Here is a 22,385-nt window from a genome sequence, read left to right as displayed (position 1 = left end):
GTAAGAACCTAATCTCCATCGTGTCCGTCTTAAAAACGAGTCCGTGCGCACACAAACCGGAAGTGTGTCCCACCAGCGGCATCTTCACAAACTTCTGCATGTTCCTGTGTTGGTTTTAAAAAGTGACAATGGCTTCCTCGAATTACTCACTGAAGGTCAACAGGGACCTGCTGGACCCCGGCTTTGAAAGCTACAGGTTGTCTCTGGACGCCATCCCGACGTACAACGTGGAGCTGGACGCAGGTGAGAGGAGGCTGCAGCACAGTTAGCACACTGAGCTAGCTCAGGTGAGCTCTAATAAGAGACTGACAGCTCTGTTATGAACATGCACATGTGTCACACACATGTGGAACAACACATACATGTTTAATGCACAAGAGGAAAGCTATATTTTGGCTTTATTTCGTTCACACAGACCGTTTTTTCCTGCACAATTTTTTTTAATTTAACCTTTATTTATCCAGGAAAAATCCCATTGAGATTAAAAACCTCTCTGAGTAATAAAGGGGGCTTCTAAATTCTGTCTGTCTGTCTGTCTGTCTGTCTGTCTGTTTGTCTGTCTGTCTGTCTATCTGTCTATCTATCTATCTATCTGTCTATCAGCAGTTTAAAAATCAGACCACATTTTGTTTTACTTTTGGAGTCACAAGTTTGCACAAAGTCCACAAAGAAACGAATGTTAGAAATTCTGAAGCATCATCACAAACATCCAGAACACACTCGTCTGCTTACAGCGATTTATAAACGCTGACGGTGTTGCTACGCTTTATTCTGACCTCCTCTTTTTTTTCTTCTCCTCTGTCCTGCAGCTGTGGAGGAAGTGAAGCTGAAGGATGCTCGCTACACCCTGGAACACATGAGAGCTTTCGGCATGTACAACTACCTCCACTTGGACCCTTGGTATGAAGACAGCGTTCTGTTTGTGGACAGCAAAGGACGAGTTCTCAGTCTCAGCGTCACACTGGTGAGCGTTTCAAACTCTCTATTTAAACGTCGCTCGTCTCGCTGTTCACCGTCATGTGAAATGAAACTGTTGGGACGGGGGGGGGGAAGTGTTGGTGGGATTCAGTGTATCAGACGCACCACTAGAGGGCGACCTAACACCTGTGTGACGGCAGCATCAGCCCACGTCCCATGATGCATTTCTCACAGGTGCTGTAAAGATGTTTTATTTAAAAGCACATTTTATTGACTCACTCTCTGCAGCTTTGCACTCTGTGCTCTGTTCAAGCACATTAAAGACGCGGTAAAGGCGACTTCTGTAATTCTTTAAACTTCTTTTTATTAGTTTTATATATCTTTGTCTTGCGGTACGAATCAGACCAGAGGAGAAAGTTAAAGAAGGAGCTCACGTAAGTCTGTGACGATTCCATGCATGACTCAAACATACGTGTGCAGGTTTGTTATCCAGCACAAACATCCTGAAAATCAGTTCGGTGACCTTTTCAGCAGCGACTTCTTTTATGTCTCAGACCTCATTGACCGTAATTAGAGATAATTGGGTGTGAATCTTCTGTGCAGACCGGCCTGGATGATGAGCGCGAGTGAGTTTTTCTGCCTTTTCAGCGGCATCATTAAGCGACTCTTTATGAATACGTGTTGCTCACGGTGTAATTACAATCATCATGGCATAATTATCGCTCCTGGCCGGCCCCCCCTTCAAACTGTCTCCAGCTCGTAGCCTCACTTGCCTCGTCGTACAGGCGGGCGTCGGCTCACGCTCCGTCCGGGACTCTAACGCTGCAGAAGGCGATCTGAGCGGCGCCCTCGTCCATCAGGTAAATGTTGTGATTCACAGTGTCACGCTCCATGGAAACAAAAAGGCAGCTGCTGCGCCGTCCCTTTCAGAGCGCCCTTACTTCAAGCCCTGAGTAATTGATGCTCTTGTAGCATATCGGTGTGTCTGACTAATGAGGCTGAGCGAGTCGTGGATCTCATGCAGGAAGTGACACGCGTCACACATGTTTCTCTTCCTCATGTTTTCTCTTTGATCTTCCTTTGGCCTTTTTACATCAACAGCATTATGGGAACAATAGTCCCCTGTCTTGAATTTCCCTCGGGATCAATAAAGTATCTATCTATCTGTTTATTGGATATGACATGTGAAGTGCAGAATGTCTCTTAAAGATCACACAGTGGCCTCTCACTCGCCCTCTCTCTCTCTCTCTCTCTCCTGCTGACGTCATGACTCAACTGCTGAGCTCGTACTAAACCAAACGTAGGCCGTTTACAAAACAGCTTTTAGAGAGAGCATTTCCAACATGGCGCCCGCCTTCGTTTTACTTTGAAATCCCCCGTCAGTAACGAATAAGACACCAGGATAGTCTGAGAAGGAGACCGCACAGTTTCAAGATTCATTTATTTGTCGTTTTTTTTCTCATGTATCTGCATAGATAAAAAAACAGAAAGAAAGATGTGGTGCATTTCTCATCACAAAAGGTTTTATTATAATAACTCTTTGTTAAATCTGCAGCTCCTGTGACTTGGAGGTTACTCTTCGGCCATGTTGTGATATTTTCTCGACTCTTTAAAGCTGTCCGTCTGACACTTCGATGGAGGCAGTGATTGATGGCTCTGTTTCCTCTTGAACCCAGGACACCGCCCTGGGGAAGCCGAGAGAGGTGTTCCGTTTAGGCGACGAGTCCAGAGAGAGCGAGGAGCGTCTGTGCGCGTCGCTCAGCCTCACCTCAGCCACCTGGGCGGCTCTCGCCGACGGCGCCGGCCGACTTTATCTCCTCCGCACCGGGAAGAGAGGAGACGGCTCCCACACGAGGTGGGAGGTAAGTAAAGAAGCATCTTAAAAACATGCAGGAATAATGGATCACATCTTCTCACAGAAGCTGTGCAGTGCAGAGTAGTGAGCCAGACACCTCAGTGACCAGTGATGTAACCATTGAGTCAATACATGACACACTAACGGTCCACAGGTGCAGAATAACAATAGAAAACAAAAGGTGATTAATTATGAAAATGACAAATCAGCCTGTTTATGCCAGCAGATGATTTAGCTGCTGACGGCGTTTGATATTTGTTTCATTCTGGCGCCTGAATTAATTAAAAGATAAAGCAGCTGATGGTCATTTCGCTTTAAGACGGATTTAATTAAAGAGGGAAGCCGACAATGAATTCATCCTGTGTGGAGGGGAAAAAGAGAGAAAAAAAAAAAAAGTTCTGTTTCTGTGTCCAGAGTGTGATCACGCTTTGTTCTCCGTCCTGTCGTCCAGAAAAAAAAACACTCTTAGTTAGTTCTTTCCATAAGTTAATTTTATTTGAATCAAGTCTACTTGAACATATTTAAAGTCTTAATAATTTGAGGGAATTTTTGTTTATTTTTTTATTTGAAATATTTTTTTTCTTCTGTCGCGATGCTCTTTGATGTCTCGTGTAAAATTTGAAATGTGCTAAATGAATAAACGTGCCTTTCCTCTCGTGTCCACTGGAGGCAGGCTGCACTCGCCCCGTCTTCTCGCGTTCACCTAGACGGCAGAAATAAAAACGTTTAATCGCCTCGTTTGAAAAAAAATAAATCGGCACACTGCTGTTCTGGTCGGGATTTATTTCATAACTCACCTGTTTTATTTTAACCTTTTATTTAAACAGGAAATAAAAACTCTTTTTCACGAGTGTCGATGGACAATGACCGACACCTCAGGATCCCGTATCAGATTTAATTTATGTCCACGGTGTTTCAGTGCATGTGTGAACACAGAGTTTACACCGAGCTGTGACCCTGAGCGAGCACATGTCCCTCATGCTTATTTAAAATGATCGTGTTTGTTTATTCCTCGCCTGCAGCCGATGTTCAGTGAAGTCATGGACGAGCCCTTCACCGTCCTCCACAGCGTCTCCCACGTCCAGGATGGAGTGCACAGCGTGGAGCTCCTGCTGCTCCGCATCCTGAAGGACCCGCAGGAATCCAAAGGGAGCGGATACTGCGTGTCTCTGGAGTGGATCACGGTCGCCAACGCCGCGGCACGTGGTGGGTGATGAGGATGTCGTTATGTTTACAGGATCCATCTGAAACAAGCGACAGAAACTGTGAATGAAATCCAGGAAGTCAGTCAGAGTTTGTTGTTAAGACTATTTAATCATCATCTACAGACATGAAGAACACAGTGTTACTCTAACTGTGTTTTTACTGTTTGTGGGTTTTTGATACGAGACTGAAAATCAATCTGTCTTAATTAGAGTTTTATCTTCAATTAATGCGGCTTTAATCCCTTACCTATTAAAGTGTTTGTTTATAAATGACAGGACCACACACGCACACACACACACACACACACACACACGTCTGCACTTCTCATGTTAATGCACACAGCGTGCGGTCTGCTCCTCACAGTCTTCATCAGCAGCACAAAACGATTAAATCCACACGTGAGGAGGATCGTATGTTTCTCCACAGTCGATGCATTTAAAGAGGAATGTAAGCAGATTCTCTCTCTAGCTTCTATCAGCCTCTTGTTTTATTGATCTCAGATGCCCATCGCACACAGTGAACTCGTATTGACAGGATTAAATTTCATCAACGCTAACCAGGAAATTAAAAAAAAAGCAGACGTCATGCATCCTTTCACACCTGTAACCTTTAACAAGCAGAGCTGGTATCTGACGGAGTCATCTGGATATCTCCACCCTAACCTGAGCTAACATGCTAACATGAAGCGGGATGTTTATTTCTGTCCACGCTGCAGGTCAGGAGAAGAAGTACGAGCTGAAGAAGAGGAGGCTCCTCAGGGGGAAGTCGGTGCCTCACTACGCGGCCGTGGAGCCGAAGGGGAAGGGGCTGATGGTGGCCTCGGAGAAACCCTTTGTCTTCACCCATGTCGATGGTGTTCCTGTGGAGCAGCCCGAGCCAGAGCCCATGGAGGTGGAGAAGACAGGTGAGTCCGAGCTCCTTGACTCCTCGTGTTTAAACAGACGGACAAACGTAGTCGACAGTTTTCTTCTATAAGCAGAATCATGAGAAGCTGCAGTGTGTTTGATTTATATCATAGTTCAGATCTACAGGCTGATATGAGCTTATCCCAGAAAATCTGTCAATACAAGTGTTCTTCAATATGCACCTATAGGAAAGCTGCTTTTACTGCTTTTTTAACAGAAAAAAAATGATTGGGATAATTTGTTCCATTTGCCATCTAAATCCCAATAAGAACCTCGAGCACGCTAACCAGCACATTCAGTGGAGCGGCGTGATCCTCCATCTGGAGTCATGTTGTTTGTCTTTTTCTAACGTTGAGTCAAGCAGTGTTTAAAGATGAAGCCAAAAAACCTGCAGTTCCTCGAGTGTCCACTAGAGGCTGGCTGCAGAATCCCTCAGAGTCGCACGGTCAATAACGCTCATTCTGACATGTTTACAGGCAGGTTTTTAAAAAGGATGATGTCGTGGATAATAATATGATAATTATATAATTTTTCTTTTTGTAAAGCACTTTACATTTTTCAATGTCAATGTGCTACAGAGTTTAAAAGTATAAAAGAGTAGTTAAAAACACATAAAATATCGATGTTTTTATCGTGCTTTAATCGGCTCACGCTGTACAGACGGTGCTTTAAATAAAAACTCTTCGTTTAGATTTGATGAAGGTTATGAGTTATTAATAATAATAATACACATGGCTGACCTGGACCGACTCCCGCTCTTTATTATTAACACTATGCTTTAAGTCCATCATCCTCTTTTTTTTTTTTTTTTTTTTTTACTCCTATTTGGGTCCCATCGACTCTTTTTAAAATATTTATATTGTTTGCAGCTACAATGATCAATTTCCTTAAAGAGTTAGCTGCTTATTATATCTCTCTTTTGTTTAGTCATGAGTACTTTTTTTTTTTTTTTTTTTTTTTTTTTGGAATTGTGAAGAAGTGGAAAAAGTACAAAACAAAAATGTGCACACAAAAATAAAATGATTGTCATAATTGAATGAAGTACATAAAATAATAATAATAAAAAAGATAGCATGCGTTGTATAATAAGAGGGCATGTTGGGTGTGTGGATGTATAATATGTCAAGAGTAAAGAAGGAAGGAAAATATAATGTGGAGAATAAAGTTGTGGATATTACTGGTCATGAGTTCGTTATGGACGTTGAAACGTTAAATAATTAATCTCCCCTGAGGAGCTGCATGAAACTCGTTTTCTCGTCTCATCGTGCTGCTGCACTCCACGTCATATATTCACCTCTTCACAGACGCATTCATACACTGAAGGCTGCCGCACAAAGGGCCCATTAGCACCGTCTAATCTCATTCACATGCTGCTGCCTGCACCAGCGGGAGCACTGAGGGGCTTCAGCGTGGAGCCCGAGGACACTTGGACATGAGCCGGGGGGGCTCAAACATCCATCCCTCCGACCGAGACAGGAGCCACTCTACCACTGAGCCACAGCTGGCCGAACTCGTCAGCCGTCATTATCCTCAAAAGACGGAGGAGTTTGAATTCTTGGCTTTGAAGGGGACGATTAGGGATACACACGTTTAATTCATATGCAAACATGTCTCTCCAACAATCTCTTGAACGTGATGAGCGTGATCAGTTAGTCTGATTTCACACAGCTGTGTAAAGATGAACAAAGCTGATGTTTAAATCTTCAGTCAGTTATCACGTTTAGAGACGGGCATGTGGAGTAAAATGATGGTCATCAGAAGATTTGACGCCGTCTCTCTCTCTCTCTCTCTCCGACTTTGAGAAAACATCGGGTCATATTCGCAGCGAGAAAGTGCCATCTTTCTTTCTTTTTTTTTTCTTCTTCTTCTTCTTGAGATCGCAGTCTGCAAAGAACCAGGCTGTCTGAGAAAACTGTTGAGTCAAAGTGAAACACAAACATCATCTGGACTCTTGAGCTTCTCGACCGATGACATCATCACCACACTCCTTATTTGGCATATCTGTGACGTCACTGTTTCCGGTTAATGGTTCGCAAACGCGGGTACATCTGCTCGAGTTCGGCCTCGTCTGTTACCGGTTTACCTTTTTGAACAGGCAGGAGCTGACTGGATGGGTTGTTGTCATAGCAACGCCTGAGTGGGCAGCACGATGCTCTCAATGAGACCGGGGTCTCTTGTCATGATCAGTGTGCAGCAGCGTGTGTGAGTGCTCGGACTGAGCGTGTGTGTCAGTGACACGAACACAGCATCAACGCCGTGACTTTAAAGTTTCATCAGTGAGAGGAGACTCGGAGCGTTCACGTGACGTTTAACCTTCGATGGATCTTATTGATTAGCTTTTTAATGCTGCCTCCAAAATGTTAAAGGTCAGTGTAGCTTGTGTATTTTTTTTCTCGTCTTCTGACTCATTGAAGGAGTCAAGGTCGAGGCTGCTGAATAAAGGTCATTACATTCGTTCGTACGCATTCATGCACCGCCAGCGAAGCCGTGTGAGTAAATTGGGGTCAGGTGACTCGCCGAAGGAAACATCAAACACGTCGCTGCAGGAGCTGGGGATCGAACCCACAACCCTCCGGTTGAGAGATGTCATTTTAGAATTAGATAAAATATTTTAAACCTAAATTCTTCCCGTTACTTATGAACACGACAAAGGAATCCATTGATGTCACTTTTTAAAAATGTAAATCCCGTCTTTTAAAAATGTCAACATTAAAAAAAACATGAAACTTACCAGAAGACTGTTACCTCTCATGTCTGCTCAATAACTTCAACAGATTAGAGGTTAGCTTAGCATATAGCATCAAGACGAACGCAGGCGAAATGTGAAAAAAAAAAATCAGCCGCACCTTTTGAACCTCATCAACGATGAAACATTTTCCTGTTTCTTTCTTCCCTTTTTTTTTTTTTTTTTTTTTTTTTTTCCGGCGCTCCGGAACAAATCCGACATACACTTTAATGTGCGAGCTTCTCAGTCGGGGGTTTAAGGGTTTTATTGCCAGGCCTCCTTCTCTCTCTAATTCTTGATTGTATGATAATCTACTGTCGACCTCTTCTCATTCGAGTCATAAACACGAGTGTGGAACAGCTCGTCATAAAACTTCATGTAATCAGGAACGTTGGTCTTTGTCTTTCAATGTCCGATTTACACGCACGCACCGGGCGAGGAGCGCTTTCCGCTTCGCCACGACGCACAACATTTGTGTCTCAATATCTCTCTGTCTTTTTCCTGCTGCTACTCTCGGTTTACTCGCAGCCTGTTGAAACAAGCAGAGCAGCAGCTTACGCTCTTCTCTGTGAAGATACATTGAATTTAAAAAAAAACGACCTCTGGTGACCCAGACAGGGCAAGGTGTACGTGTGTGTGTGTTGATGGTGCAGAGGAAGAATAATGGCAGCTTTTTAGCCAATCCTTTTATCAGTGCTCTGCCTCTCTCCTTTCAGAGAAGTAGAAGTGGATTAGATGTCAAGAGAGGGGGCAGCTTCAGACGGGCTTGTTTAGTGCTTTGAGAGGAAATGCATGGCGGGCAGGAGAGGTGGAGGTGAACTAATGGAGAGGAGGTGCCGAAAGACGAGTTAGAGAAGAGTCTCTGAAAAAGGATGCAGATCAAAATAAGATAAAAACCACAATAGTCAAATAGTGTGAGGATGGATAAGTCAAGGAGTCTGACAATTACTGTCATCATTATTTATTCAGATTATTTATTATAGGATTAATTATTGAGTTTATAAAGTGTCAGAGTTGTGAGAAGTGTTCCCATCTTCAAACAGATTTCTATTTAAGACTCTGGAACAAGAACGAGTCAGACGCTTTCACTTAGAAAAACAAAATAGAATATTTGAATGTTTTTTTTTTTTTTAAAGCAGAAATAATTGTTTTTAAGACTCACCTTAAAGGCAGGGGTGGTTATTTTTAAAAAAGAAAAGAGAGAAAAAAAGCATGTTTTTAAAGGTAGCATTCCCTCAGTGCTCCTTCTGCACCCAAACCCCCTCCCCTCTCTGGCCCCTCAAAAGCCACGCCCCCTTATGATGTCATCTTGTGTCTCATTCAGCTTAAGTAAACACCTATTATTTCTTTGTTTGATGATGAGTACGCCCCCCCCCCCTTTTTTTTTTTTAGTTGAAGTTTTTACAAACCTAAAACATGCTACAGATGATGGATTTTCATTTTTCATTTTTTCAGAGCACCTGAGTTATTAATTTTTGTCAGGACCTAAAAAGAATTTTAACCAAAATCTTACAAAGTGAATTTGGAGAAAATTACAAACCCTGCCTGTAAAACATATTTCTACTGAATTGCCTTCAAATTTCAAATACCAGTCAAGCTCAGCACAGTAAAAAACCCCTCACTTCTTCCAGCTTGTTAATATCAAGGATCTGCAGCTTTTCTGTCACAATACATGACATGTTTTAGTTCTGGAAGGATGTTTGGACAGAAGAGGAAATGTGAAGGCGTCACTCTGGGCTGAAAGGAGAGAGCTGCAGGGAACGTTTCAGGGTTCTTGAACATTTTTGATACGAAACGATTAATCACGAAGGTAACCAGCAGAAAGTGAGAAGAACAAGAAAAAGAACATTTGAAAGGTGACGAGAAGATTTTGGAATTCAAATAAAAAGATTTGGCACTTGTCCTCCTCTCAAACTCATCACTGTCTTTGTCGATTCAGGCGACAACAAAAGGTGATAATGAAGATGTCACCGTTTCGAACTTCGCTGCCAGAGATGGCGCTTCATAATTGGACCATTTTGAGTGCTTAGACTTTGCCAGGAGAGGGGGAGGGAGGGAGAGGGGGAGAGAGAGGGAGAGGGGGAGAGAGAGAGGGAGAGGGGGAGAGAGAGAGGGAGGGAGGGAGAGAGGGAGAGAGTGAGAGAGAGAGGGAGGGAGAGAGGGAGAGGGAGAGAGAGGGAGATAGATAGATAGATAGATCGATCCTGAGGGAGATCAATGAAGTTCATTCATCCGACCGGCTCCTCTGGCTTTCTATCCATACGTGTAAAAAGAATCAATACTTGTATTATTCCTTGATTTAAAGGAGAGAGAGAGATTTAATTTGCATTTGTGTATTTTCTGCATATTTACCTGATGTAAGCGGTTCGGACCTTTGCACAGTTTCACCCTTGATGACCACTGTGGTTTTTCATCATGTGACATTCAGGCAGAAAAGGGAAAAAAATAAGAACAAAACTTGCTTGAAGAAGAAAATAAAATGATTGAAAATGTTTTGTTGATGGAAAAAAAAAAAAAAGATTCAAAGGGACACTGACGAGTGTTTCCGACACTCAACCTCCGGTTTGTTCTTGAAAACATGATTGAAGTATCAGGCTGCAGAACAGTTTCTGAAAGGGTTTTTGACAGGATTGTTTTGCTCGTTATAATTATGTGCTCGTCAAATGAAGCCATTTTTCATCAGTTGTCTTTGGAAAGAGAGAGAAGTGAAACAAGGACACAAGACTCTCTGTTCATACATTTTCCTAAACGGATTTGACCAAACATGGCGTGTCAAATTCTGCCTCATTCAACGTTTATGTTTTCACCATCGCCGGAAATATCTCAAACAACAAATTTCTTTTCACACAATACCACACGCTCTGATATTACAATGGACAAAAAAGATTTGCTCTGCAGATGATGGCGAGCCGACAGGCCACTCACGATGCTGAGTCAGAGGACGAGTTGGCTTCTTTACAATGTGGGCAAAAAGTGAGAATAGATTTGTGTTAGGAGGGAGCGGAAACACAGCCGTCATCGAGTGAATAAAAAAGGTCATTAAAAAAAAAAGAATTGGACTTTTTCAGTTTCCAGTTTCAAACTCATAACTTCAACTTTATTTCTCAACACAATCCAGATCATATTTAGACTTTTGCAAACCTTGTGATTATGGTAAATACAAACAATGTAAGTATTGACAATATTTTAGGGGAGTTTGTGGCTGAAAATAGTGAATTTGTTAAATTTCCCGACTTGTCTTTCCGAGTCGGGGAATTTAAATTCAGACGTCACGACACCGAGAAAACTGTCAGAACGAAGCACGTTCATTGGTCCGCCGTGTGTGGCTAATGTTAGCGGTGCTAGCATAACATCCACATGCTAAAAGTTCTCCGGTTGATAGCACAGTTAAACCTGACATGTCTCCGTGTTATCAACCAAACACCAACAACCTGTTCACTGTGCCTGTTTACGTCCATGTTGTAGAGCAAGGAGCGCAGACTGGAGCTACAGCTCCCACTAGTGGCCGGAGGCTGCGTTGCAGTTTGCGCTTGATATTTGACCTGCATCGAGGGACGACATTATTAAAAGTGATTAGATAGATAGATAGATACTTTATTGATCCCGAGGGAGATCAATAAAGTTCATTCAACCGACCGGCTCCTCTGGCTTTCTATTCATACGTGTAAAATGAATCAATACTTGTATTATTCCTTGATTTATAAATACTTACAACAAGTCATGCGTGAGGCGAAGGGTTCTCAGGGGATTTTTCTGTAGATTAAAAAAGTCGAGTTGTGCAGGTGGATTATTATAATAGCTTGGCTGTGATTGTTGTCCCTCTTATGGTTTGTCTTTTAATAATTTTCCGTCTGCGGTGTTGCTGAATATTCATCAGCAGCTCCCTTATTTTCCTGCAGATGTTTTATTCATGGCGGCTCGCCGGCATTAACTTTAGCACCTATATTTCTGTTTTAATTCAGATCCCATTTACTTCTGGCAGCAGACAGCGGAGGACGTCACGGTGTGCGTGCGCATGCCTGAGGGTGTCACCAAAGAGGAGGTTCAGTTCAGACTGACGGCAGACAACATGAGCATCGGGGTTCAGGGTTTCTCTCCTTTACTGGAGGGCCAGCTCTTTGAATCTGTAGACCCCGAGGCCAGCGCCTGGATCATCAAAAACGACAAGAGGTGAACATCCTGGAGCTCTCTCCCCCTCCTCCCTGCGTTGGAGAATATCTAAAGCAGTCCTCCCTGAAAATAGCGAGACATTTTAGGAGTGCAGAGGTGAATAGGCTGTAATGAGCCAGAAATCTCCGATCTGAAAATGAGATTTAAATGAGTGTGTTCATGCTGTGACCCAGCATGGTCACCGTGTCCTCACACATGGGCTCTCCACTCAAAGTGCTCTGAAAATGAGTCTGACCCAGAGGGATTCGAAAAGACTTGAATGCTAAATCAAAATCATATTTAAAAAAAAAAAAAAAAAAAAAGTCATTTCGACCGAGGTAAGAAAATGTGTTTTAAAAAAAAAAAAATCAAAAAGCTTCAGTCAGGCTGATCTCAACGGCTTCATGGAGAACCGAAAGAAACGTTTTAAAAAACAAACGAATCATCAGCTAAAGGCTACAGCTACACTAAGAGCTACCCAAGCTCTTAGTGTTGTGATCAAGACCACAATAACCAAGACCAGAGTACTCCAAGACTGAGACCATTAAGGATCCAGACCAAGACAGGTGTAGACCGAGGCCTTAAACATCAATTAAAAATCATCATGTGTGCAGCTTGCGTGTCAGCGGGGGATGAAAATCGAGCTTCAGATGAATTTATTCATCGATGAAGTTATTGGTTTTTAACTTCTTTAAGAGAGAGGCTTTTTCACTGTCGGTCCTGACCGGTCTTGATTTAAAATCTGGAGTGTAAAAAAAGCTTTAGATTTCAAGATGAGACCTTCAGAAAGGAAAGGCGGCTTCAGGAGGAGATGTTGTTTAGGTCGGCAGCCCGTCTGCTCTTTTTCCCCTCCTCTCTCTGAAATCACATCTTCTGTGATTCACTCTCACAAAACAATCAAACGTTAAAAAGGCCCAGGGAGATGAGTACTTTTTTATAAGCATTGCATCTTCTGATCTCGTCGTCAGTATGGGTTGAGTCACACACACGCACACACACACACACACTTTGAGACCTTTCATCTACGTCTCCACCAGCTCTTTATCTCTGCTTCCTGTTCTGTCAATTCAAGTCCTACAAAGCTCCACTCAGGGTGAAAGCATGTTACGTGGTCTGTTTGTTCAGTTTCTGACCGTCCTTGATGCATGTTAAGGCTTCAGAGTGTGTGTGTGTGTGTGTGTGTGTGTGTCTGTCTGTGTGTGTGTGTGTCTGTCTGTGTGTGTGTGTGTGTGTCCCTCTCTGGGTTTTTATTTTAGCGTGACAAAAGGAAGAAAATCCACGGATATTCAGTCCGGATGCAGATCTGTACGACGGCGAGAGCGTTAAACCTGAAATGTGTCTTTTCAGACTCTTCCACGTCTTCCTGCTGATGTTTTTCCCAACTCTGCCGAACACCTGCAGGCATCCATTACTTTAACTGCATCGGAAAGTCTCCTTTTACTTCAGCGTGTAATTCAGCGTGTTTCCCCAAAGATTTCAAAATAAGACTGTAGATCTGTGATGTGCACAAAAACTCACACAAATAAATATCAGTGATTTTTTTTCTAACTTCCCCAATCTTATGTTTCTGCTTTATAGCAAAAAGATAATAAACAAACAATTAACTTCATTTTTTGATGACACAAAAACAAGATGCACAATTAAAAGTACTTTAAAGTGTGGATGGAAACGCCTGCACAGTTTTAACAGTGCAGTGTTAGTTCCTGTGCATTACTTTCTGCTGTCTTATTGAATACATAAGTTTTTGAATACAGTTTTTATTAACAATTTAAAGTGAAAACAAATAAAAGCATGCCACATTACAACGTTAAGAAAAATACTCGCAGCCTTTGCAAGAAAAATGACCTAAAAGTTGGCAAATAGCCGTTTAAAGGTTCGGAGTTTTATGCTGGCCAATCACATTTCACGCCTCTGGTCCCGCCCCTTTCATTCACCAGACAGAATATGAAACCGATGGTTTGAGTTTGTTTCCATGAAAACTAGAAATCGTCTTGTCTGGATGCTCTTTCAGGTGGAAACGCATGGAGGGATAAAAACAGCCATTTTTAGTATGGAGGCTGTTTTTCCATACAAATAGGTGATGATGCTCTTTGCACACAAACAGCTCAGCACCGTCCCTGGTTGTCTTTTTTCACATCTTTTCATCGCGGTACAAATATAGACGTGGTTTAGAAAACGGTATGAATGGAGAGCTTGAAGGTCTTTGGAGATAATGTCAGGCGTCGCAAAGAGAAGAGGTCTTTAACCGGCTCTTTTTGTAGCGTCTTGAGACACTAAGACGGGTGGACTGAATCTGAGCCAAATGTCACGTTAAAGAAAGTTGATTCATTTTCTGTTTGGGTTTAGCCCCGCCCCCTTTTAGGAGACTATTGAGTCCATTCAGATTGTGACAGATTTGTTCTTATTGGTCGTTAACGATCGATGTGATTGGACGTATTTAAGCGGTTGTTAGTCGTCCCTCCTCTTCAGAGCTCCTTGGAACATTTCTTACAAACCGCTTATTGCCGATCTTTTTAGAGACGTTTCTTTAACTCCCACTCTCGCCACTTTTTCTCTCATGTTTGGCCTTGAAAACAAGTGAGTTTGTCCAACAGGTGTTTCTTCTGCCGGATGAAAAGACTTCCTCTCTGAATCAGCCGAGTAGTCCTGCACGAAGTGAGAGGAAATATCAAAACATTCTCCAATGTATTGAACCTTTATGAAGCGTGCATGTGAGCTATAAGTCGCTGTTTCCGTGTTTGCAGCATGTCCCTTCTTCATCCAAAATACATAAAAAAAAAAAAAAAGAAAGTGGTTCCTTTTCCTCCACTAAACTGTCTCGCAGTAACTCACAGAGTCGCTGTGAAAGCATGGCGATCATACAGGCCTGTGTACAACGGATCAAGTGTACACGTGCAGGATAACGAAGCACTGACAGCCTTCCTCACACACGTTTTTTTTAATGAATTAAAAACATTCTGGCTCTTGCTGTATTTATTCCCGATGATCGTAATGCGATAATTAAAAGCTCTACTACTGTAGATGACCAGCGTTACATTGATGCGACACACCTGACCCACTTTAGCTACTTACCTGTTTCAGGAGACAAAATGTTCATGATGCATTCAAAGACAGAAAAGCATCCGCACGACGTTCTTTTATTTGGCTTTGGTTCAGTTGTGTAAGATGAATGAATGTGCTCGGACGCTCTTCTGACGTCCACAGGGAAATGTGAATTTAAATCACTTTGTGGGGGAGGGGGGGGAGGTGGGGGGGTGTACGTTAACAAGCCTCTGTTTAACAAGGCAGAATGTATTATTCTGAGTGTATTCAGATTTATTCCGATTTTGCCTTGAAACCATAAAAAATGATCCCGCTGTTATTCAGTGAAAAGCTGAGAGTTCATGAATGCTCTTGGTTTTGTATTCTCGGTGCGCTCTTCAGCGACCCAGGATCAGCTGTATGGATGTCACACAAAGACAGAACATCATTATGCACACTGTGAAGTGTTTGTGCACAGATCTTTGTTAGGAATTAATTTCCAATGTAAATATAATCTTTGCTGAATAAGCTGCTATTACAGTGATTTAAATTGCATGACAACATGTACATGTTGTGAGTCATTGGCGTGTTTGATTTTCAGTGTGTGTGTTTGAATTTGCCCTTCAGCCTGGAGGTGAGCCTGCAGAAGCGCAGTGAGGGGCCGATGTGGGCGGAGCTCGTGGTGGGAGACAAGAGAGGCGAGTACGTGATGAGCGACGAGCAGGCTGCGCTGATCCACGAGAGGCTGACGCACCTCACGTCTGAGGATTTGGTAAGCTTCCCGACACGCACGGAACATGTCCAACCTACGAAATCCTCGTACGCCGCTCGCTGGCTAAACAGGAAGTGCCAAAGCAGTGGCAGCTGCTCTTCAAGCGATTCATAAAAATGTGCAGTTCCTCGAGTGTCCACTGGAGACTCGCTCCAAAACAGGCAGACACTGTACGGGGTTAATGAAGCATGAAAAGGGGCGTGGCTTATCTGACTACGAGCACGGAGTAGCTAAATGCTCACTTGTGTGGCTGACTGAAAGTTAGGTTGAGACGCCATTTCCGTTTCAGATCGAGAGCCTCGACGTCAGCTGTTACTTTTAATTAGAAACGGCGTCTCAGTGGTTTTACACACAGAAACGCAAAGCAGTGGGATCCAAGACTTTTAATAGATCAGCTCACAGGCCCGATGGCGTCTCGTCTGGCGTGAAATCAATCCGCAGTAAGTGCTGCAAAATATTACTCTGACATTCAGCTTCCATGAATCACAGCTCTGTGTTTGTTTTCTCGGGAGGTTTCGTCCGTGACCTTCCAAACCTTTTATTTTGAAGTCCGTGCAGCTTTTAGCATCTCCTCTCTCTGCGGCCCTCGGCTCCCTCTTCAGCTCCTCCTCCTCCTCCTCTTCCTCTAGCTTTAACCTCTCCTGTCCTGCTCCTTCATTAGTATCATCTGTGGCCACTCCAGGCCCTCGGTGCAGCTGAAGCCTTTTTACATGTTAATGCATGCTAAACAAGTGTAACCACGGCCTGCTTTTCTTCCTCTGCACGCAGAATGGAAACCCCGACAGAGACAAGCCGCCCTGTAACTCTCACGAGCTGGAGGACTGTGACGGCTTTCCAGAAGACAGTTTCAGCCTCACGCACTTTGACGGAGAATCCCTGAAGCCCACTCAGGTGGTGAGTAAGACAACACCTCTCTCCTTCCCTCCAGCCACCCAGAGACCCTCACATTTCACATTTTCTGCTGTTTCCGTCGTCCTCTTCAGTCCTTCATTCCCCTCAAGTGCACTGCTGTCTGCCTGATGCTCACACACGATCAATCCCCCCCCCCCCCCCCCCCTCCTGTGAGCAGACTTTAACAAACCACTTGACTTGAGAGCTCCACAAAGACCTGTAGGAACAAGAACATGCACACCTCCTCGTGACTCGAATAGCAAAACCAGCCGAGCGCTCGTCTATTTTTACAAACACTCGTCGTGTGAGAGGACGACGCGTCCCGTGTCAGGATTACTTCGAGCGCTTGTGTTTTAATTGAAACGTTGCAGGAAAGATTTTAACCAGGTTGTGAAGCGCCGACATTGAGTGTTGTTTCTCTGTCTGCGTTTCTTTTCTTTTTTTTTTTTTTTTTCCCATTCCCAGGTTTTTCTGTTGCGTTGGTCGGAAGTGAGTCAGCACTCGGCCATTTGTTTGTGTGCGGAGGAAGGCGTGGACTCGATGATTGGTATCCAAAGCAAAATGGATTAATCATTCCACCTGGTAAATAAAGGCTGTGCATCAAAGAAGGCATGTACTCATTGTCCTCATGCTCAAACAGATGTGAACGCTGAATGTTCGTGAGGAAGTCTCAAAGTTCACTCCAAGCTGGTAAATTAAACCCCCCCCCCCCCCCCCCCATGACCCCCCATGAGGAGGGGAACACTTTCAGGCCTTCTCCAAGTCCACAGAACACAAACTCCCGTGTTCCCCAGAGAAGCGCTGTGAGGCTGAAGACTTCTCCGGGACCTCGGCGGTGTTCTTCCTCCTGTGTCCGAGCTGCGATCGCCGGCTGCCTCACTTCAGCAGTGTCAGGCCCTGATCCTCATTCCTGTCCTCCTTTATTTATTTTTAATGGTGACCATTATCCCCACCTCCACCATTGCAGCGTTTTTAGAAGCAAACAAACACAATTAATTCTTTTTTATTTTTGCATACTTTATTAAATCATGGGGGTAAAATCTGGTTTACCCTCCTTTATAAGAGACGTGCTCCACACACACACACACACACACACACACACACACACACACACACACACACACACACACACACACACACATAGGCCTGCATGCACACACACACCGGAGCTGTCAAAGGGACGTGACCTGGCACCTCTCCAGCCTCCAGAACAACCTCCATATTTTAGTCCACGCCGGCAACCCTCCGGTTCCCAAACGAGCTACGTTAGCAACAACAACAACAAAACAGATTCATCTTTAAACTCTGCAGGATGAATGTTCAGGCATGAACTGGGGAGCGCTCCACACTTAAACCTCAGCTCCGTGTTATGTTTTTTTTTATTTTCTTCCGAGTACTCTGAAGCAGCGAGGGATTTGCTCCAAAATGCCAATTATGAAGGATGACATGCAGCGTTTGTTCTCGTCCCTCCTGTGAATGTGTCCTTCCGTCTTTATTCCCTCACAGCAGACAGACAGCAGGCTTCACATGTGAGATTGTGAGGTAAATGTGCTTTTCTATAAACGTTCTGTTTTCCAGTCAGATGCACACGCTTGTTTAACCCTTTCAGTCTTCCTAATGGTTTAATGAAAGGTTCAAAACAATCTGTGAGGAACCAAAACAAGCGTGTCAGTCTTAACTCAGAGAAGCAGAATAAAGAGTCCGAGTGGATGTTTCTCCCAAAACACAAACAGCAGGGTTTAAAAAAAAAAGCTCTATTCATTAGTGAACATCATCGTTCAGTCGTTTCAGTGTTTTAAGGTTAAAAAAGCCTTTTGATGCTGCGATGAAAGAAGAAGAATGAATACAAACCCTCTCATGCTGCTGCCGTCCATTTGGTTTGTGCACGCTGGCGAGCGGCTGCCTTCAAGCAAGCCGCGGTCGTACCTTCCCCGTGTGCCTTTTTTTGAAGGCCGTTGGCTTGTGTTTTGTTCCACATGTGAGCGAACATGTGAGTGTGTGCACACGTGTGTGTTTATCTGTACGTCCTCCAGGAAGCCTCAGCGTCTCCATTCGCCCCTCTTTTCTCTTATTGTGTCGCCTCCACGCTGCCCACGAGGATATACGCTGACCTTTTTATTTAAAAAAAAAAAAAAAAAAAAAAAAAAAAGCTTTTAGCTGAGAGGAGTGATACCTCTTGTTAATTTGGCCTCTTTGTCGGTGTGCTTTCGGTTCTAATCCCGGTGGAGAAGAATCAGAAAGGTTTAGCGTGCGTTCCTCAGAGGCGGCTTTGACTCATATCCACTGAATGGATCTGTGAAAGCTGCACAATGGACTCTATCTGTGCATCTGTTTACTGCGGGCTTCATTTAAAGGGACACTTCACATGTTGGAACATGAATCTGTTTTGAGGCTGGCTCATATGTCCAAGAAATGCGACAGAAACGTGTCAAATCTTTTCTCCTTGTTTTATTTTGAAAATCCTCCGAGCCCTGCTCACCTCTCGGGTTGTGTTGCTCTTTATCTCGGCTTCACAGTGAGGGAGTTATCTGGCTCTCTTCTGGATTTAAAAGGTTGATCCACGTCTTTGTTCCTCGCTCCGTGAAGGCTTTAAAGAAACCGAAGCACAATAAAATAAAACTGCTATTATATTTCTTCTCTTCGGCTCAAATGATCCTTTTTGTCGCAGGTTTGAACTTCCTGTTTCACTCTCTGGTAAGACCTGAGCCCCCCCCTCCTCCCTGCTGGGTCAGGTGTGTTTCAGTAAAAGTAATGAGATAAGAGCTGCTGGACCGGGACCGTTAAAGAATATCTGAGGTTTTATCGACAAAGCTGGAACTTTATGGAAGAAGTCCAGTGATGATGCTGCTGCTGCCTTTTTAAAGATCTTCTGTTGTGTGAAACTTTAATTAAAGTTACCTGTGGGTTGAGTTTGCTCCCAAATCAAATCGGTTTCGGTTCCCCGACGTCACATCGTCAGAATTGATCGTCTCAGGTGTCGAGAGTTTATGAGATTTTTTTCTGAAAGTTTGAAAGCTTATCGATAAGATTTTTGATTTGATTTCCATGAGTGTGAAAACATCAGCGTTGATTCTGTCACTCATTGGGGATTGCGTTGAGCGCGTGCCTGTTTGTCCCTCCATGGGCCCCGTAGCTACGTGACCTCAGCGTGGACGACGACGCCTCCGTGTCATCAGACGGCTCGTTTCACCCTCCTCTTCAGCTGTTTTCATTGAGCTTTTGAAAAATAAATTTTTTATTTTTCAGAAAATTTTCTTTTCAAAATAAAAGGCGGTGATGGCGTTTTTGTTTAATCCTGGTGGGAGGATCTAATTATCGAAGTCACGTGCCGGAGACATGACGTTGTAATTTATGCCTTTTTTTAAATCATCATCCTTCCATCCGTTATCTTCGCCGCTTTCATCCGGCTGGAGCCGATCCTGCACCGTTCACCAGTCAGTCACGAGACGACGTATAGAAGATGTAGACTCCACACGGAGAGACGGAGCGTCCTCGCTGTGAGGCTCATCAACCAGCGAGCATCAAGTAATTATTAAAAAAAATAAATAAAAAAACCCTCCTTTTTGTTTCATCCGTGTCAGTCAAAGCGCTCGCACGTCTGCGGCGTGCTTCACGTCAAACACAAGTGTCAGGGGGAAAATGAGTGTTGGAGTGGAGGAGTGATGATGAATCGTTAAATGGTCATTTTTCACAACCATCAGCGATCAGCGCCAACATCCAAGCTGTTTTATGCAGATTTTTTTTCTTTTTTTTTTTTTCTCCAATGCCTGTCAAGTGGCGACTGAGACGGGAGGAGAAGCTGTCAGTGGACTCAGAGCGAGCGCTCGGCCTGAGGAGCGATCGTGTCACAGCCGTGGTCATTTTTCTTTTCTTCTCTTTTCCAAACTGCAGCGATGTGATCGCATCACCGCGGGCTCACACGCCAGACTGATGTAACACGGGAGGCTTTGCCGGTCGTGACGAACCGTTCGCTTCAGCTTTACGCCCACGACCGTTTTTTATTGTACACGTGTTGGACATGTTTTCATGTTTGATCCACCAAGTTAAAAATACCAAAAAAAACATGAACGTTCTGATTTATTAGAGGAGGAGAAGAAATCCACCCACGGTACACTTCTTCGCCTCCATAATAAGAGTCAAACTTTTAACGCAAGCAGAAGGAAACAACCGAAGCGCGAGGTTGAGAGCACGAAGGAGGTCAAAGCGAGCGTGTAAGCAAAGAAGGAAGAAAGGAAGTAAGGAAGGAAGGAAGTAAGGAAGGAAGGAAGGAAGGAAGGAGAGGTGAGAGTTGATGCCTCAGAGGGAAACGAAGAGGAAAGTTGTTAATAAAACAGGTTGAAAAGGACGAACGGATGAGCGACAGGATCCAATATGACTTCAATTCACACCTCCACCTCTCCCTCCTGTGTGTGTGTGTGTGTGTGTGTGTGTGTGTGTGTGTGTGTGTGTGTGTGCAGGTGAACCTGGGCAGCCATCAGTACCTGTTCACGGTGGACGTGAACCCCTCCGACATGCCGTGTCTCTGCCTCAGACACGACGTGGACGCCCTGCTGTGGCAGCCTCGCCCGGATCAGCCGGGCAACATGTGGGAGCACGTGGCCACCTTTAACGCCCTGGGTAAGAGACGCACGCCATCCGTGCTGAGCTTTCCAATGAAGGAAACGTTCAACGAGAACACGACAGAAATCAACAGAGGTGGAACGTAACGACCAACTTCTATTTTATTTAAAAAAAAAAAAATGTCCTTCCAGCACATCTGATGAGGAGGAGACCCAGATCATGAATCCCCTCCTTCCTGCCAAAATGACATCCTAAAGGTCCACTTCCTGTTTGTGACTTTACATCTTGGCAGTCTGTCATGGCGCCCGCTTCACTGCAGGGACGATCATGAGGCTTCGGCGTGCTGTAGACGGTTTTATAATGTATTCATTTTAATTTATCGTGTCGTTTTAATCGCTCCCTAACGACGACATCTGTAACTTAAATCCACTCGGCGTTTCACTCTGACAGTTTAAACGCCCGCCATTAGTCTTCATCTCGACAGAGCAGAGATTCAGCATCTGCTCGTCTCCGTTTGGAATTCATCATCGAAACACACAATGATGTTTATGTTTCTAAGAGTTTATACATCCAAACCAGACGAGTGAAGCTTCGAGAGAAACAAACGTTTTTACAGAAAGACTTTTACTTTGTCTTATTAACCGTCTGCAGAATATCTTTAAATCCTTCCTGAACGTTAATCAATCTCTTCCTCTCCTCCGCTCAGGCTACGTCCAGGCGTCCAAACGGGATAAAAAGTTCGCCACGTGCGCTCCAAACTTCTCCTACGCCTCTTTGTGCGAGTGTCTGCGGCGAGCGTTCATCTACAGGCAGCCGTCGCCGGTGGATACCGTCCTGTTCAACAGGAAGCAGGGCAGACAGGTAGGGCAGGTTGCCAAGCAACAGGTCGCCAGCCTGGACTCTGTTGAACCAATCCTGGGCTTCAGAGCCACCAACGAGAGACTTTTCATCCTGACCTCCAGCAACCTGTTTGTCCTGAAGGTCAATAATAATTAGATCACGGACTTCCTGTTCGATTTTTAAAGGATTAATCATTCCAACCTGAAGACGCGTTTACTGACCAGCGAGAGAAACGTCCTCACCCGTGTGTGTGTGTGTCTGTCCAGTGTTCTGAAATGTGTGTGAGTCCAGAGGAAGGGAAACGTTCAATAAAGATGATACATGTTCATTAAAGGAAACTCAACATACGTGTAGTTCAGTATGTTTTATGTTCACCTTTGGATCTTTCATTACGTCCCTGCTGTGTTTTAGAGATTTACAGGATCTTGAATGTGCGGCTCACTGAGGGCGCCGGCTGTGCTGCACGCAGACGGCCTCTGCTTCCTGCTGAAGACGTCCACGTCGCGTCTTCAGGCTTTATTTTGATTCGACTTTAGAGCTGTG

At 44.1% G+C, this 22,385-nt stretch overlaps 1 protein-coding gene across 1 annotated transcript; it reads left to right on the top strand.

The window, feature by feature from the left end:
- Positions 1-35: 35 nt before the first annotated feature.
- nudcd1 (NudC domain containing 1) lies at positions 36-22,180 on the top strand. Its single transcript, XM_079367769.1, has 10 exons — positions 36-243; positions 810-964; positions 2,595-2,780; positions 3,796-3,979; positions 4,695-4,883; positions 11,572-11,779; positions 15,407-15,551; positions 16,320-16,445; positions 20,900-21,059; positions 21,709-22,180. Exons 1-10 carry the CDS (start codon positions 129-131, stop codon positions 21,996-21,998), a joined length of 1,758 nt encoding a protein of 585 aa, XP_079223895.1. The 5' UTR covers positions 36-128; the 3' UTR covers positions 21,999-22,180.
- The last annotated feature ends 205 nt before the right edge of the window (positions 22,181-22,385 follow it).

This window comes from Symphodus melops (genome assembly GCF_947650265.1).
Source record: "Symphodus melops genome assembly, chromosome: 18".
Lineage (NCBI taxonomy): Eukaryota > Metazoa > Chordata > Actinopteri > Labriformes > Labridae > Symphodus > Symphodus melops.
This window is presented reverse-complemented; position numbering and strand designations above follow the sequence as displayed.

Bases quoted from the DNA above. Each gene is read 5' to 3' on its own strand.
- nudcd1 (XM_079367769.1), top strand. From the start codon at position 129: ATGGCTTCCTCGAATTACTCACTGAAGGTCAACAGGGACCTGCTGGAC. The intron at 244-809 runs GTGAGAGGAGGC...TCTGTCCTGCAG, and splicing joins CAACGTGGAGCTGGACGCAG to CTGTGGAGGAAGTGAAGCTG. The intron at 965-2,594 runs GTGAGCGTTTCA...TCTTGAACCCAG, and splicing joins TCAGTCTCAGCGTCACACTG to GACACCGCCCTGGGGAAGCC.